The sequence below is a fragment of the Passer montanus genome, unplaced genomic scaffold (genome assembly GCF_014805655.1).
Source record: "Passer montanus isolate IOZ18808 unplaced genomic scaffold, ASM1480565v1 scaffold2, whole genome shotgun sequence".
Classification (NCBI taxonomy): Eukaryota; Metazoa; Chordata; class Aves; order Passeriformes; family Passeridae; genus Passer; species Passer montanus.
This window is the reverse complement of record NW_024366591.1, coordinates 13780891-13799267: the sequence shown is the minus strand read 5'-3', so window position 1 is coordinate 13799267 and position 18377 is coordinate 13780891. Positions and strand designations below refer to the sequence as shown.

Genomic DNA, 18377 nt, shown 5'->3' with positions numbered 1-18377 from the left:
GGCAAGCTGCCCTGCTCTACAAACTTGCAGTCTTCCACCTACACAGCATATTTTCATTATATAGGCTGAACTCAAGCTGAAAGTAAAAATAGTTAAGCAGTTATTGATGTCAGATTGCTTTAAACTCAAACACAAGTAATGCTGCCAGACACAAAGTGCTTCAGATAGCCTCTCTGCCTACAAGAAAATATGAATAATTTGTTAAAGACAGCACACAAAGAAACTACACCTTGTGTTCCAGCTATATTTTCATGCAAAATGTGCACAGAACTCCTCCCCTCCCCGCCAGCTGTCATGAAAGTGACAAATTATTAACTCCAAGTGTTTGTTGCTATTAATTTACTGCAAGAGTGACATGAGCATTACCTTCAGTGCTCATGTCTGCAGTTGGCAGCCAGACATAGGCAAGACCTTCTTCCTTATACAGTTTCATGAGGATTTCGGGGCTCATGGGTTCTGGGTAGCGGTTGCAGCCCCAGGAATTTTGGACAATGTCAGATTCAGTCTGGAAGTTCATCACAGCTGTAACACCCAGCTCATGCTTCAGCTTGATGGTCACGTGCTCCAGCTGCCGAGGGCAACTTCCCAGCCAGATGTTTGGCAGAATCCTAGCATTGAGAAAACAGTGGGATTGATGACAGTATCTTAAGGAAACTGCCAAGTTCCAAACCTGCTTCACATCATCACACAAACACTGCTAAAGCACAGGGTTTTCCTGTCAGGCAGTAACTTCTTATTTCATTACAACTTCTTTTTGTTACAGTTGAGTTGGTGATGTCTGATGCTGGGGATCAAGCTCCTAGACTACCCATACATACTGAAAAAAATTTCAGAGCACAGTTATAGCACAGGTCTCCAGTGCATCATTCATCACTAAGCTTGAAGTAGAAGCTTACTAACATCAGGGATGAAAATAAGAAAACTCTGACGATTCATGCAATTTGTGCACACAGAAAAACAAAATAAAACAAAAAACCACAAAAAACCGAAACAAAACAAAAACCCCAAAGACAACAACAAAAAACCCAAAGAATTCACATGATCTAAATCTGCATTACTTTAGTAATAAGTCAAACATAAAGAAGTCTTCCAACTCTTTAGCTACCACTATAATGAGGGTAAAAGGCATTTTGAACAACTCTTCTGTGATGAAACTTGAAACTTAATGAGTAATTTTCTTCTAATTTTTCTCTGATCTCTTGGAGGCTAGTGGGAATCAAACATATGTACAGCTTCCCTCAAGGCCTGAAGGACCAGAAACCTTTCAGCAAAACAAGAGGCTTATGTTGGATGGGAAAGTATCAGAACATGGTTGTTTATTGAAATCAAACTTCAAGACTTCTATGGTTTTCCCATTGCTGATTATCATAAAACTATTGTATACTTCAACAGATGTTGACATTATAAACTGAATATTTAGAAACTTGTTTTCAAATGAGGAGTTTTAATATGCACATGCAATTAAATTGATGGCATCTACAATGGATTATTCAGATGCTCAAATTATTAGTGATCTGCTTTAATTTCTTTTTGCTTCTATTAACTTCGATTTTGAATGTGTAATCCACAAACTAAAGAAAATATCCCTACACTTAACACAAAACTTTGCAAACCTTATTAACTGCAACAAATCTGTAGCACTTCTAACTACAAACTTAGCAAACACTATTAAATGCAAATCTACAACAAAAGCAAGATCCTCAAAAATAAAATGTCTGCCATGTATGTCTTATGATCTTTCCCAGTTTTAACCTCAGCAATAAATAGGGAAAAGTTTTATGTTTTCTCAGGAGCCTATAAACCACTCTTAAATCATCAGGTAGCTATTTCCATTTTACTGTCACAGTAATAAGTACTAGCATTTAATTAAGACCTGTAATTGACTGTAATTATTAAATCCTGCTATATTAGTACTGCAATATTATCAAAAATAAAAATTCAGATCCGAAAATAAGTAATTATTATTGTTTCCTGTTTGTAATTATTGTTATAACAATAATTGCTATTGTTTCCATGGTGAGTTGCATACTAGCCACACAAACACAGCCTTTGGCCTTAACAGCCCGTGTTTCAATGGGACAAAACACTTGATCTCAATATATGGTAACTGAGACCAATTTAAACAATTTGCTATTACATAGCAAATAACCATTTCAATAATGTTCCAACAGTGAGATCACTTGACAAGATTTGACTTAGTTTTTGTTTTACATACATGTTCAAGAATTGCCCAAAATCCAACATAACCAGCTCAAGCATTCCCACTGATCAGAGGGATGGGCAAAGATCCACTGCAACAACTTCACTACACCTTCCCACGTGCCAGCCCCACAGCAACCCCCATCCTAATGTGAGCAAGTGACTGCTGTCAGGATTCTGCCACAGGAACCTGCCACCATGATTAGGGCATTTCAAGGTGCTGAGTGTGAGCTACAGTGCCCTAACAGATGCTGACAAATGGCTGGAGATGAGCAATGGCCACAAAACTCCATTCCCGAGACAGAGAAATGGCAATGTCACTAATAACTTGTGACAATGAGGATATAATTTCAAAAACAAAACATTAGTACCCTTCCTTCAAAGGCTTTCCTGGAGACTCATACATATGTAATTCACTTGATACTTTGTGAAACATCTAATGCACTAAATTACCTTGATGGGAGGAAAAAACATGTGTTTTCTAGGATTTGATTAAACTAAAAGTGACTGAAGCATTCCTGAGATAAATAAAATTCTGAGTGGTACTCTTGCTTACTGATAAACCCATGCTATATAATTTTTCCCCCAATGATTTCTTAATGGGTGAACATCAGAGCTGTGCTATCTGCAAGACCCCTGGGATATAGACCATTTGTTTATTTTGTTCTTGCAGCCTCACAGGTCTTGTACATGACAAGACCACGTGTATTGCACAATACTAATTGCATTTACTGAACAATCTGAAGAGTTCACCAAATTTTTATCACTGTCTTTCCCCACAATTAACTAAACTAGTGGAGTCATTCAGAGAATGACCTAAGAGATGTACTTAGGAGACGTAATTCTTGAGAATTAATTTTATGGTCAGGTCCTAAAGTTTAGCCTTAGAGAGGATCAAGATGTAGCCTTGACCTTGGTCTACAAGCCCTTTATCTACCCGCCTACAAAAAACTGTAACTCTTGATCTTGCTGGCCAAGGCTTAACCACCCTTTTACCATGCAGCAAACAGTACTGCAGAGCTGTCCTATAAGCCAATTTATGTAAAATTCTAGGATAATCCTATTGCATGGTACCTATATTTCTATTTAGCTTTATCTAGTTTAAACCTTGCCTTTTTCTGACATCAGAAGGAAGGAATAAAAGGGGTTGGTGCATGTGTGAGTACAGAGACTAATGGAGAGTTTAGCAGCTCTATTTTAAATATAGATTTTTTTGGTAGCCCTACTGAGGGTTTCATTATGCTGAGGACCAGGAAAACATACATATTGAACCAAGCAAGAATGTGGTAATTTCATTTTTACATCTCTTTCCTTAATGATATAACTTCTAGTTTTCCTTTTCAATGTGGCCCTTCTTTAAGTTGCCACTGAATTTCAGTAGGTAGCCAGATTTTAGCCACAAGACCATTTGGCAAGGGAAAGAGAGCTCTTTTATGTTCCCCTCTAAACTGTCAAGCTATAGTACTCTGAGCTCTCTGACAGCCACTGCTTTCCAGCTCACATGTGGGTATATTCCAGCAGCAGTTTGCGTGATCCCTAAGCACATCAAAAAATATTAGGAAATTATTAGTGATCAATAGACCTTTAATCTTTTCAGCTGAACCCCTTTGATGTTCCCAAAATATCAAAACAGGATGGTGTTTTAGCAAAATTCTACTTGAAATTTTGCTTTAATATAAACATGGCATTTTGTCAATGTGCATCTTCACTCTCTGCATCAAGGATAACAAACCATGTTTGGCTCCAGAAGACACAGTCAATTCAGTCAGAGACAGTTTATCAATGAAGAAATCACCTAGAGTGATTCAAACATCAACAATATCTAGTGATCTTCTGAGATTAAGACTTGAAGATTGTCTATAAACCCTTTCTTTATAGTTACTTTCTGTCAGCTCCTTTCAGCTACACTTCAGTTCCCCACCAGCAGTATGGATACAATATTTACCTACCTTAAGGGGACTTCTAGGGGTCCAATGCATGAATTAATGCAAGAAGCTTGAGGTTGTGGTAACAAGGACTAAATGTTAGGCAAATGTTATTCAGTTTATTTTTACAGAGCCCAGACTGAAGGCTGACATATTTAAAACCTGCTTTTTGACTTCTAAACTGAGAAAACCAACAATTATTTATCATTACCACTGAGTAAATATGGAACACCCTGCAAACACTTGTACACTTCTTCTCCAGAACACTTAAATTATTTTTAATGATGTAGACATATATTGTGTTTGTTGGCTTTCCCCCAGGTCCCCACACAGTCTAGATTAAAATATAACAATGCAGAGTGAATACATCTAAAATACCAAATATATTCCATTTAATCAATGTGTATGCAAATGTTCTTCCCCATCCCTAAGGAGAAAATGAGTCTGAGGCAGTGAAAAATTAGCATTGCGAATTTTTATTTTTTTTTTATTGGTGCACACCAATTTTCAGGCTGGTTTACAAAGCACGACACACCATACCTTTCAATCTTAGTACAATAAAAACAGCCCAGCAACTGTAATTGTAGGGATGTGATTTCCAGGGAAAGTGACCTGACCTAGGGGAACACACCAAGTTACTGCATCAGGCAGTCAGCTCTTCCTCCATGACACCAATGTCTACTCTGATTCTTCAGCAGCTCCAGTTTTACTTTTGCTAATAATGCTTTGAGACAAACAGATCCTAAATTGAAATTTCCTTAAAATGCTGAGTTGCAAGCTGGGATGACTCAGGTGCTGCTTCCAGACCTGAGTGTGCTAGGAGAAGGCATCTTAGAATCTACCCTAAAATTAGTCAACCCACTAAGAGGTGCAGTTCTTATAGAAAGGAATAGGATTTGGCACTTTAGGAACACATTTCATGAGAATATCTATCAGGTACTGACAGGTGTCCTTTTATCATGATAGTTGCCAGCTTTAATCAAAAGAGAGGACTTTGCAAAACTAAGGAAAAATAGCAGGGTATTTGTCATTGGTTATTGGCAACAATGATCTATCAATGATTCCATTTGTTTATACCAGTGATATTTTTGACCAACGTCCAGTCTATTATTTTAAATGAAAAGTGATTAATTGAATCATCCCTCAGTGCCAGGTCAAGGTGTAGCCTGTGTTAAAGCTTGCACTCCACTTCACTTTTCTAGACCAGACTTCCTTAGATGCCATTGAGCATCTGATGACAGTGAGATAAGCACTAAGATACACATATAACAAAACAGAGCCATTTAGCCGAAAAAAACCAAACAAAATAATGATTAAATTAACTCTCTCCTCCTCAGACTCTTATATCCTAAACGTATAGCATGCAACCACAGCTACACAGAACTTGCAGGAAAACTTACTCTGCATTCCCAGAAGAGCAACACATATAATTCAGTCAATTTACCCCCAGAATTTTGTGTTGCTTCTAGGCATGCAGAGTGGTTTTTTTTCACCAATGTAGTGCTATTACCCTGGTACCACTACAAGCAAGCAGTCCAAAGGGAATATAGGCTGAAGTACAACTCAGTCACAGATGATTTTTGCAGCACTTGAACTACTAGAGACTGTTTCCAATTACACTGCATTCCTATTTCCTCTCCTGATGGCACAGGAGTAGGAACTCATTCAGAGTTTTTTTATAAGGTCGATTTTTAATGGAAAATTATGATCTGTCTGAACCAAAAACTTCATAGAAATTTTCAACTTTTAGCCAAATTTAAACTAGTTCAGAGACCAGATGTCTGTTCCCTGTCTCATATGACACAAAAAAGAGATTTCCAGAAGTATTGCTTTGGGCATATTCAAAATGAGAATATAGGAAATGCTCAGCTACAGCTGAAATGCTCTTTCATCTTTCCTGCGTTCTCTGCCCTGTGACAAGGCACATCACTTTAATGGCAATACCACTGGATTATGATGACCCAGAACTATCATCCTGCATGTGTTCCTTCTTTTGCCTGTGGCATCCTTCTAACAACATATAGCAGCTTATTCATAGGTCTGTGTGTGCCTTCCCTGAAGTACCAAATTAGCCATCTCTCCTCCAGGCCTTCCTTATTCTTTTCTCTGAACCTGTGACAGTGAGCACTTCCTAGAAATCAGATGAGGTTCCTGTACTTTTGTCAGAGCAATCTGGAAACATTACTTAGATTGTCTAATGCCCTGAAATGGATTCACACACTGAGAAGAATTTTCAAATTACTAAATTCTGTTCTCCAGCAGAAGATCTGAACATGTTCAAATATTCTTTGATATGTAGAAAACACACTGATTACTATCCTAACCTCTGAAAAAGATTTATTTTGTCCAATATATATGGACAAATAATGCAGTCACAAGTCACAGATACACTTTCTTGTCTCCACAATGGACACAAAGAACAGATTCTTTCCTTCCACTCTGTAAAACCCTTTTACTTCACTCTAAGTTACCAACACACTCCAACACAGCTTTGCATTCTTCACACATATACACACACACACACACACACACACACACACATGCTTGTCATATATTCAAAGCATCTGATCACTCTTGTTTGCCTTTGGACTCTCTCTCTTTTTGAATACGTTATTCCCAGTACTGAAAAGAGTACATTTCTGAGAAGAGCCAAAGATTACTTACTTCTTGTGCTTCAAAGGCTTTATCCCTCTTTAAAGTTCCCTGGCAGCATGTCATTGCTGACCTACATTCTTAACTTTTTCAAATTGAGACCTTTCCAAACAGATGAACCTAGTCAACAAGGAGAGACCAAAGTTTGCCCAAACCATTATTAGTTTCAATTGGCAGTAGTGCCAAATTAAACCAAATTAATATGCAGCAAAGGAGCAGATGAGATTCACAGCTGATGAATGCATCTCTGAAATATGTCTTGGAATAAATAATCTCACATGCACATCACTGTATTTTAAGCTAACTATAATTAAATAGAAAGGGAAACAGCACCTGCTTGTAGTGAAAGCATTGCCTTATAAAGAGATCAAAGTGGAAATATGAGCCTGTACCAAGAAGTGAACTGAAAGTATCAGAAAATTTTTAGTAATGGTCTAAAAATCAAGGATCCTACTCGATGCACTCAAACTTTGAACTTTTTACAATATTTTGTTGTATCAAGAAAGATACAGAAAAATGAAAATATTAAAACTTAATTCAGTAGATTCCAGAAATTTCTTGTGAAAATACTTTCAAATGAGGGCAGACTAAGGATTTAACATTCTTAAGAGGGAATTTAACAACTGTTTAAAGACTATATATATGAAAAGGGCAAACCAACCGGCTTTATCAAAATCAAAGACATAAAGAACACAAAATTTTATATAGCTTCACCTATAAAGTAAATACTAAGAGATGAGGAAAATGGAAATATTTTTAAAATTTTTTTTTTGTCTTGTGTCTTCCTCCAAAATACAGACAGCATGGACAGATACCAAAACAGAGGAGTCCCTTGTTTGGTCTTGCACAGGAATCCTGGTTTTACTATAGTCTGTTTAAACAAAGGACAGAAAGATCTCTCAGCAAAATGCCTCTTTACCAATGAAATAATAATGTAGGACTGAGGGGTTACGACACTGACATTTCATTGCATATTGCACAGGGCACAAGGGTAAATGGCTGTGGTCTTAATCCCTTCTCCTGTTGATTTACTGATAAAGTCTCCTTGCAGAACAGAAACTGATGGACTCTTCTTGATGACAGGCCTGACTTAAGCAGGGTTGACTGGCAACAGTCAGATGCACTTTGTTTGCCAGCACAGAGTCAAGCAGTAGCAGCCAGAGCAGGAAAGCAAGGTTTGATGATGCTATGGTCTGACTCCAAGATAGAATAAACAGGCTTAATGAGATCACTCTTATCAAGAAAGATGGAATAAATGGCCATAACCTTAGCAGAAGCCACCAGAGAAAAGCACTGATTTATGACAAAACTCCATCCTACTGAAACGACACAGCTGCAGACCTTGTAGAAACTACTTATATTCTTGAACAAAAAATTGCTCTTACCTAAATGTCAGATGTAGAAGAAGCACAAGTCATTGCTTGTAAACTTGTTCTGCTTTACCACTGAAAGAGTGCAGTTTATTGTGAAGTTAAGATTTCTACCTCAGGGCTTTAAATGAGAATTAAGCAGGCTACAATGTAGTTCCAATGTGGTTTTTTACTTCTCCTTCTTTGGAACTCTGATGAAAAGCAATTAAGGTCTGGCAAATTTTCTACTTAGATGTAATTTGAACTACTTATCTAGCCTCTCACATGGGAGCAGACTTGGAATGTAGAAAGAAACACCTGCTTTTATCACTTTAGAACAACACTTTGTCAGTTGAATTCTGAGTCTTCTGCTTAATAGTATCTTATTTATTCCGTGTTCATAAATCTGTGGCATAAAATTACCTCATTTACTGATATGCCAAGCAAATAAGCCATTAAGGTTTGACCTCAAGCTGACAATGTGCTAAAAGCAAAGCAGGTAAGAGTAATATCAAACCTGTAACTAAAATACAGTATTGCCCAGACATTCAGCTACAAAGTGGTTCCAGTCTTGCACTGCCCTCAGGTTCTGCTTTCTCAGGAAAGGATTTCCATACCATCAGCTTGATGGCACAAAGGGGTTTGATTGCTCTCACTTCACCCACCAAACTGCTCTTACAGCAGGCACCACAGTGCCTTGAAGTTTTGAGACACTGAGCAACCGTGCCCATGCCTAAGCACAGCCCAGCTCTTCTCATTCACAACCTTCTGGTACATTCTGTGTGTGCGCTTCAGGATTGTCCCAGCTTTGAATTCACCAGAGACACAGTATAAAAAGATCCACATGAGAAGAATTAAAGTCGCACAAGATTTTAGTCTACAGATCCACAAAATTTTCTCTTTATGGCCCATTTTTCCCTTCCACAGCAATCCTAAACATTTCCTTGCAAGGAACATAAGAGCTTTATTAGAAGAAACTCACAAAAAACATCTCATAATAACAGATACAAAGATTGAGAACATTCCTAACATCCTATACCTTGCCACAGCAGGGGAACTTATTTGAAGAAAACACATAGACAACTGGGAAGTAAACTACATCCCACACTGCAAAAATGACAATAATAGTTGGATAAGCAGTAGCACTATGCTTGAAAGTCACAAAATAATCCTTCTGTTACATTCAGTACTCGTTGACCGTCATCAGGAAAAATGGGATGAAGGAAGAGAAACATCTGGAGAGCCCAGCCGAGAGTGCCAGAACAAACAGAGTTCTAGAAGACAAGTTTTCAGATAAAAGACTGAAAGATCCAAGGACTAATATCAGAATTAATATAGTGAGATATTCCAAAGTCAACCACTCTGATTTTGGGAAAAAAATGAGTTTCCAAGGATATATTAAAGGGCTGTAGAGAGGCAGGATACTAATTTGCTCTCCAAGTCTTCTGTGGAAAGAACAAGAAGAAATTAACTTGAATTGCACTAGGAAGACTTAAATTGAGATTAGCAAAGCTTTTTAATGGTTGGAATAGTGAGGTAATTGAATGGGAGAGTAACAGGCCTATAGAGTCTCATCACTAAGATGAGATCATATTTTAGATCAGGCTGGATAAACCTGAAATGATTTAAATGTAATTGAGATTAAGTTGGAGCAAGGAAATGGACTGGATACTTTCTGAGGTCTCTTTGAGCCTATGATCTATGATACTATAATCATAAACTTTAATTTCCATTTCTGGAATCACCACCTATATTCATTTATCAAGTTCCATCTTGAAATAATTTAGGTTCCTTGTCCTTCCTGCCCTATTTGAAGGGTCATGCCAGAATTCAGACATCATTCCTTTAATGACAGAAACCTTGTTCTAATTTACACTCTAAATTCATTCAGAAGCAATTAATATCCATTTGATCTTAAAGAAGGTTCAATTTCAATAATTCTTCTTCCCCCTTTGTACTAATTCTTGAATGTCTTTTACAAATAGTAATAGATCCTCTTTCTTAGTCTTCATTAAACTATGCTGTCTAACCCAGAAGTAGTCAAACTATGGTAGCACAGAATTCCTTTCAAGCCAATTTATTCAGCTCCAGCAGCATAAAAGTTACACATCCTGTGGAAACCACTCTCATTCAGTGCATAGTTGTTATCCAGAAACAATAATAGATTAAATTTATCTAATTTTTTCTCTAAACTAAGCTCACATACTCCAGTAAGTTCAGTGGAATTGCTGTTATCAACCTTGCAGTATGTTCAAACCTATACAGTGAAAAGACCCACAGTATAAACTCTTCTCCCTTCTTCACTTCATTCCATTAAAAAGCTTAAAGCAAATTAATTTATCTCTTCTAAAAATTTTTATGATCTATTTTATCTCTAGTCTAGATATGATCTAAAGTAATGTGGCCAAACAACACTTTACCTACACAGCCAGAACTGAAATGTGGAACATTAAATGTTATTCTCCCTGTATTCAAAGTGAAATCTTTTACGTCACATTTTTCTATGTATTTCTACTGTGAAGATAAGAAAGTAATGATTCACAAGCACACCAATGCCTTGTAGGACAGGGTATCCAGATCTAGCCTTACAGGACTTGGCCAGAATTTACTTTCAAACATACACTCAAGGTTTCAATGGGTGCCTAAGGAGCACACTGTATGCAGCAGAAATCAAAATTTGCCTTTGTAAGGAGCAACTCTTCTTGTACTTTCATTTTATAAACATTCTCTGAAAGCAGACAGTGTGCCAATTACAAAAATACAACCTGAGAAGAGAATCAGGTTCCAAGGCTTGTGCTGAACAACCTGGAAAGGACTCCTCCACTGGCTCGTGAGCATCAATGCCTAAATGCTCCAATTAAGGAATCTTGTCTCATGCAGCCATGGTTGCCAATGGTTACTTCCTACATATGTCTCCGTTAGATTGCCAACATTCCCATTTGTTTTGAATTAGAATGAATACCCGGAAACACAAGAACAACAGGCTGCTAAACTCAGCCAGACAGCAATAAACCATTAATCTCTTGGCATTAGGAATGAGAATTTCTAACATTAATGCTCAGAAATGCTCAGCAATGGGAATGATGCCACTGCTGGCACCTGTAAGTTAAATCATCTCAACAAAATTGACTTAAACTGCTACAAATGAACTTTAGGTTAGTGCCCAAGAAGATTCGGGAATCATTAGTAAAAACATATTTTGTGTTCTTTCAGAGTTTACCTATTAGCAGCTGCTTAGGAATCTAGACTGGGAAAACAATAAAAGATAAATCCAGTTTTCAAAATGTAGCATTTCAAATCCAATGGAAATACATTCCAATGCTTCAGAAATGAGCACATATTAAGGAAAATTGCATAATTGTGAAGCACAGATTATTGCTAGGTGGCCTTGTGATCCACATGGCACTATATACACATGTACAAAATAATGGAATCTCTCACAGTCAGAGAAAGATATACATTTATCCCCTGTAGTACCATCCGAAAACAGCCTTAATGAACTCTGTATCCATGTTCATTCCAATTTTTCCAGAATTTCTAAACACACATCAGTTCACTTATTTGAATTTTAAAGAAGGACAGATACATACTTGAACAGCACAGGCTGGGGGAAACATCTTAGAAATATGGAGAAAAATGGGATTTAACCTCACACATCAGTTACATAAACATCTAAAATAAGGTGTTCTCACAGGAAAGTCAAATCAAATAAAAAAATCAAAATCAAAAATCAAAGGAATACCATGTGTATGGTGCTACCACAAAAAAAAATGGCCAGAAAATTTCATTTTAGATAATGTACCTGGTTTCTAGATTCTAAACATAAGATTAATCATGCTGGTGGATGTGTAGCCAACATCAAAGGTTGAGGCTGGGATGGTATTGGAGCTACTAAGAGACCCCAGAAGAACTTATGTGTATCTTTTTAACACAAAACTACAATGTATAGTGGAATGTCTTGAAGAAGTCTTGGATGAAAAATGGGAAAAAATCATGAGAGTTAAATTTATGAACAATCAATGCTGCAGTTTTTATTGGAGTGCAAAAACTGACATGAATTACCAGGGGTTCTCTATATTTTAAAAAGGTCTCTTTCTCTTCCTTTCAGATTTCTTTACTTTCCTAGCAGTATCATTGAACCTGCTTGGAAATTGAAATTTCCAAGCATTTGAACAAATATTCTAAAGTGACCTACTGTTACTAAAGTTTGTTTAAATGTGTTTACATTATCAGCTGAAGCTTGACTTTGTACATTTGCTAAACATACTGGATAGCCTTATTACCAAGACTACAGGTATATTTGAGAAGCTTTTTCCTCCTTTTATCTCACCAGATTGAACCAACTTATTATTATAAGGAAGCTGAAAAATTCAGTCTTCTGCAGTGAAAGCAATATTTAACATTCTTTAGGACTGGTCTGCACACAGCCAACCCTCCAAGCTGGCAGCCAGACCACAGAAAGAAGGAACATTAGAGAAATTATTTTGTTAGGGAAGCTGCATATCCTCCTTATCAGATCATCACCTTGGGAAAATGATGGTACTGGATAGAACTGTTCTGAAGTTAGTCAGTCCTGGAGAAGTTAGGCAGTCCTGGAGAAGTTAGTTAAACCAAAAAATAATAATTAAAAAAGAAAAGGCTCTAGAAGCTCACCAACATCCATCCCCTTGTACTAGTGCCCAGGATCCATCCCTGAACTGAATGAGAGTCACAGAGAGCCTCATTGCTGACCCACAGCTGATAGGGTGGGAGGGAAGAGGAGGGAAGGAAATGGGGAAAAGGGAGAAAGTAAGCAACAACCTATTCAAATATTAAATTTTTTTTTATATTCCACATTTTCTTGTGTCTGTATTAAAACTGAAATGCATATTTTGCCTTTATCCTCTTCTTGATCCTTAAAATCATATATTCTATGACTAGGTTTTTCACATCAAAGAAAAAATACATTTCATTTAAACTTATAAACCATGCTGTCTACTGAACCAATAAAGAAGAAATACACATTTCTTAAAGCTTGGCAATGTCTATGACATTTGACTCAATTTTTATCACAGTTCATGGGAGGACACGCATTAAACTTCTGAACAACAGCAGGGATTATGTACCTGACTCCCTGAAATTAAATTTCCCAAAGTACAAGCATTAAAGGAGGGAGCATGAGATTTTCAGTTCAGCCTCTTAATATGTTCCCTGGGAAGACAAATGCAGTTCATTTCTTTGTTGGTTTATTATTTTTTTCCTTACAGAGAGAAAATTATATATGGGAAAATACAGCAACCATTTGATAATCTCTATTTACTCTTGAGAAATAAAATACCTATGTTTCTGAGACACGCTTCAAAGGAATTAGAGCTATATTCCAGTTTCCTTTCTAATAAAAAAAAATTATCCTTTAAGTAGGACTCTCCATATTTTCACATGGAGGTTCATTTTTTAAATTATCTTGTAAATATCTAGAGCATTTAAGCATGAAAACTTGCATTTATATCTCTCAGCATTTACAAAAATTATTCAAGATGGAGGTAGAATTCATAACTTAATATCTATGGCTTGCTACTGTTTCAAATGAAGCATCTTTAATGTTCTTCCCATTTCATTTAAAATAACTATGCAGTTGTTTATTTCAGATTTTTTTTGACTTTCAGATCACCTCTTATATAGTATACACTGAGCAGGTAAGTAAACACCAAACCAGCTGGTGATAATAAAACATCTGATGGTATCACTTTTCACACCTGGGGAGTAAAAATTCTCTTGCTCTGAGACTTTTTTTCTGAAGGATTCAGCCTCAGGCTGGGTGGGCCAATCTGCCCTAGGAGCTGTGCCTGCAAAAAAAAAAAATCACAGGAAGGTGAGGCAGAGTGGATTTACTCTGTAAACACATATCCCTGGTTCAACAGGTTCACCAGGTGTAACTGATGGAGTTGTGTTAGTGAAGTTTTTCCAACAAAAACCAGAAATCTGAATTTACTCCCTCCTGGTAAGCTAAATAGCAATAGGATGTGTACACAATCTCTGCTTTTCAGAAAGAGTTCTGCTATCTTTGGATAAACTGCATTAAGAAATGCCAGCAATTACCTGGCACCTAATAAATGCTTGTAAAAGCTAGGAGGAAATAAATATCTGCAAGAAAACTGGAACATCATCTTCAGTGAGAGAGTGATGCTGCCCCTTCCTTGTCATCCCAGCTGTGAGCTAAATTGCCCAGGATTTCACAATCTCAGTCAATTTCATTCACAGCCAGCAACACCAGCAAATTGCTTTCCAATGGAGACAGAACTTTACTCCCTTGCTGACAGCCTGAATGTTAAAGAGTAAAGAGGCAGAAAAAAGGGCTGAAAACCTCCAGAAGAAATATGGACAAGCGGCAGGGAGACAGTAAAACACACAGAGAAATTAGAAGCAACAATAGTTTCTGCTCCCTAACAGTGATACCCCACATAAAATTCATACTTACGGACTATCAACATTTTTCTGTTATATCCCACAGAGAAAAACAGAACTACATTTACTCCTCCAGGTTTTTCCATGGAGGATTCTCAATCCTCCTGTTTTTTTTCTCCCAGAATGACACAGAATTGTAAAGAATAATTTCTTAAGTAAAGAATTTCTTAAGTAAAGAAATAATTTTCATAGGCACACCTATGAAAAGATCCATTTTAAAGAGCAACAGTGGTTTTAAGTAAACATTACCAATTACCAGGCAATTGATTAAAGGTCTCATCTTCTCATCAACAGCCAGATTCTGCTTGCTGCCATTTTACTAATGAAATACTCATTCCAGATCATCCTTCTAAATAAAAAATTCTCAAACACCCATTGCCAAAATCATCAAAAGAATGGCAGAATGGTAAAGAAAACTGCTGGGGTCGGCTGTTAGTTGTCTCTGCCCCAGCACGGGAAAAGGTGGTTCTGGGCAGGCCGCGCTTTGAAGAAGGAGTCTGGACTCTTGGTTTTGATCTTCAGTTGAGTTTATTGTTCCTTATCTACAAAGTTTTTCTTTGTCTGTCCAGCCGAGGTCTGATCAGCAAGACAGCCAAGGGCGCTCTCTCCCGCCCACGGGGCAGTTGTCTCTTTTACAGTAAAAACTATATATAAGATATTTACCTTCTATTTCCAATACTTTTCGCCCTTGTTGGCAAGTGCACCTACACCATGAACCAATCCACACATGCCAACATCATCCTGAACATGGATGCCAAGGAAAAGAAAGAAGAAGGACAGGGCACGCCCAAATCCCTCCGTCTTAGAACCCCTGACCCCCATGTACAAGATTCAAAACCCCCCTGTACAGTGCTCTAAAATTTTTCCCTTCACCCTGTGATTGCTACTACTATGCTACTTAAACTTTTGTGCCTGTAATTCTTCATATAAGGTTGGCAATTTGCTCCATGAATTAAGATCGAATTTCCAGGTGTCTTTGGCTTCCTGCCAGGGTGTCCGAGCCCCTGCCAGGGCTGTGAGACATCCAGGGCATCCAGAGAGATGTCCTGGGCTCCGACAGAAAACGACAAGGAAAAACCTCCAGTAAAAACTCACGTGACTAACCAGACACCATGCTAAGATTTTCTTTAGCTTATTCACATAAGTAGTGTACTGTTCATCAGACATTACTTCAACTTCCTCCCAAAGCCTAAAATTTGTGTCCCTCAGCCACAGAAGGAGGCAACAAACCTGGCAGTCTGCTGGCTAATAGCCATTCATCAAGTTTAACAGACCAGTCACTGTGGGTAGAAGTAATACTGGGACTTTAAACACTGATGACAGTTGTGTAAAAATCTTTAATCTAGAAGCTCTGTGACTTTTTTTTTCTTCTGGCAAAATCACCTTTTCTAAAGGTAGATTTCCCTTGCTACCATGGCGCTCACAAGAAATGCAATTAGAAATGAGTGACATCCAGATGTTTCCATGCCAAGTTCCTTTTGGGTACTCAGGCAGTAGGTCACAGCAAGAGAACCAGAGCTGTGCTGGCAACAGCCATTTGCTCAAAAAAATCAAAATAACTGAAAAGAGAGTTGCTGCCATCTAGTTCATCCACAGTATTCCACTTCATGGCATTTGACTGCACTGCTGGCACATCCTACCTCTACTTCTGCTCACAGTTCACAAGACTGAGATTTGTAGCTAACTCATCAATATCCTGGCTTGGGCTATCCCAGCCACGTGCCATTCTGCCTAAGCAACATCACAAAACTTAGAAAAATACAATAATTTTTCCTGGGTTTAGCCATTATTATGTAGGGCACAGTGTGGGGAGTTCACAAAAAGAGAAGCTTTTTGTTTGGATGGACAACCAATTGCAAAGAAAAATGCATTTGTTACAAAATACAGAGATTACTCAAATTAAATACATGAAAACAAATAAGGACTAAAACCAGGTCAAATTCTAGCCTCATAATTTGTCTTCCCACTCTTGCTCCTGTTGCCTCACACTCCCTCTTCACTTTCAAGAACTTAAATAAAAATTTGCTTAAATGTCACTTCTTACACTGCTTTGAAACCAATTTTCTTCACAACAGAGGCTACCAAAAGCATTTCCCTGCTCCAGCTGGGGTGATGTAGAAAAAAATGAAGACACACAAAGGACAAAAAATAGATTGAACCTTTGAACCATTCTATAAAAAGTGATTCCTATTGCTAAGTAAACAATGGTTCCAATTCATATTAGTTTCAGACTATAGCTCAGTACAATGAAACAATTCAAAGGAGTAGTCAGATACCCTAGTTTTATGGGATAAACAAATCAAAAATGTGCCTTTGAATATTTTCATTACTTAATGTATAAAATGACCAGATAACTTCACAGTTAAAACCCCAAGTACTGAAATCAAAGGATGAACTCTTATTGATGTTAAGTCCTTTTGATCAGGACTATTTCACTAGAATACAATCAATCAATTTTGTTCCAGAGCTCATTATTTCTTATTCTTTTCTCTAATATCACAAGCATTCTTTAGGCACCAGGGACAGTTAGCTCTCAGATTTTAATGTTAATTATGGTAATCTCTGTAGACATCATCACCTCTTAATTCATAATGTAGGCATAAAATATCAGTGCAGCTTTCTATTGTGGTAGCACATGTCACTGCACTCTAGGGGGTTTTTGTGACATCTTACTCTTTAAAGCCTTTTTTACAATTCAGTAATAAAAACAGCTAAGAATTATATTTAAAATAGAAAGGCATTTTATTTTGTGAATGAGTTACAACCAGTAAAAAGAGAAATTAAAGACTGAAAAAAAAGTGCTCTCTCTTGTATCTTTTTCAAAGGTAATTCTAATTTCGTACTGAACCAAATATATTCAACCAAGTTCTTGTTTACCACCTAATTAAAGATGCATATCAATCAAGCAAATGCTCTTTTTCCCATAGAAAGAAATTCTGTGCTCCATCAGCAAAATACTGCTCTAGTGCCTCCACAAGGTAAAAAAGAAGCATCTCCATTTTGCCCTGGATTATTCTTCATTCACTCGACTATCTACATTAACATTTACTATGGAAGGAAGGACATTTACTAGAACATTTTCTAAGCAGCAACACGCATCTTATGTGACTCTCCTAATCATTCCCACTGAACACCCACCTTAGGTTATAAGTTATATTTCTGGCAGTGTTGTAGGAAACTGCCTCACCAACAAGCCACAAAGAATTTGTAAATACTACATCATAAATTGTGTTTCATTTGCAACCACTGAGAAACAAAAATAATATTTCCAAGCAAGGGAGTACATTTTCTTTTATCATTACCTTAATTTTGTCTTAGGGAAAAAAAAATGATAGCAACACATTGGTCAAATTCCCAATCACTCCATAAGCATGAGATATATTTTATATATATATATATATATATAATGCAAAAAAGGTACTAAAGAAACATGGACCTCAAAAGATTGTTGTCAGGACCCATGGCTACTCTCATGTAGTGACTCCCCTGACTATAGATTGCTATATAATAATTGTGTATTTTCCTCCAAAATGTTTAACAGGCATACAATACCACAGTTACAGAGGTTGTTGTCTGAGGAATTCACTTACACATTCCAGTTTATTTGCATTTTACATGCAAAACATGTAAAAATTATTTTTCTTTGTCAGATTTAGGAAATATGACTCACAAAAAGCACACACCTAAAATTCGCCTGGAAATAGGAAACTAACTAAATGGCTTTTCTTATCAGAGATATTCATTTCCATAGCACCTAATTCTGCCATCAAGCATCATTGTCGTCAACATATTATTTAAGGATTTTGTA

At 37.1% G+C, this 18377-nt stretch overlaps 1 protein-coding gene across 2 annotated transcripts in view; it reads right to left on the bottom strand.

The window, feature by feature from the left end:
* EPM2A (EPM2A glucan phosphatase, laforin) overlaps positions 1-18377 on the bottom strand; it is a 35973-nt gene that overhangs the window by 2069 nt on the left and 15527 nt on the right. For both annotated transcript variants that reach the window (XM_039707117.1, XM_039707116.1), the window contains exon 4: positions 367-608. In XM_039707117.1, coding sequence (XP_039563051.1) covers positions 367-608 — 242 coding nt within the window. The remainder of the gene's footprint in view (positions 1-366; positions 609-18377) is intronic.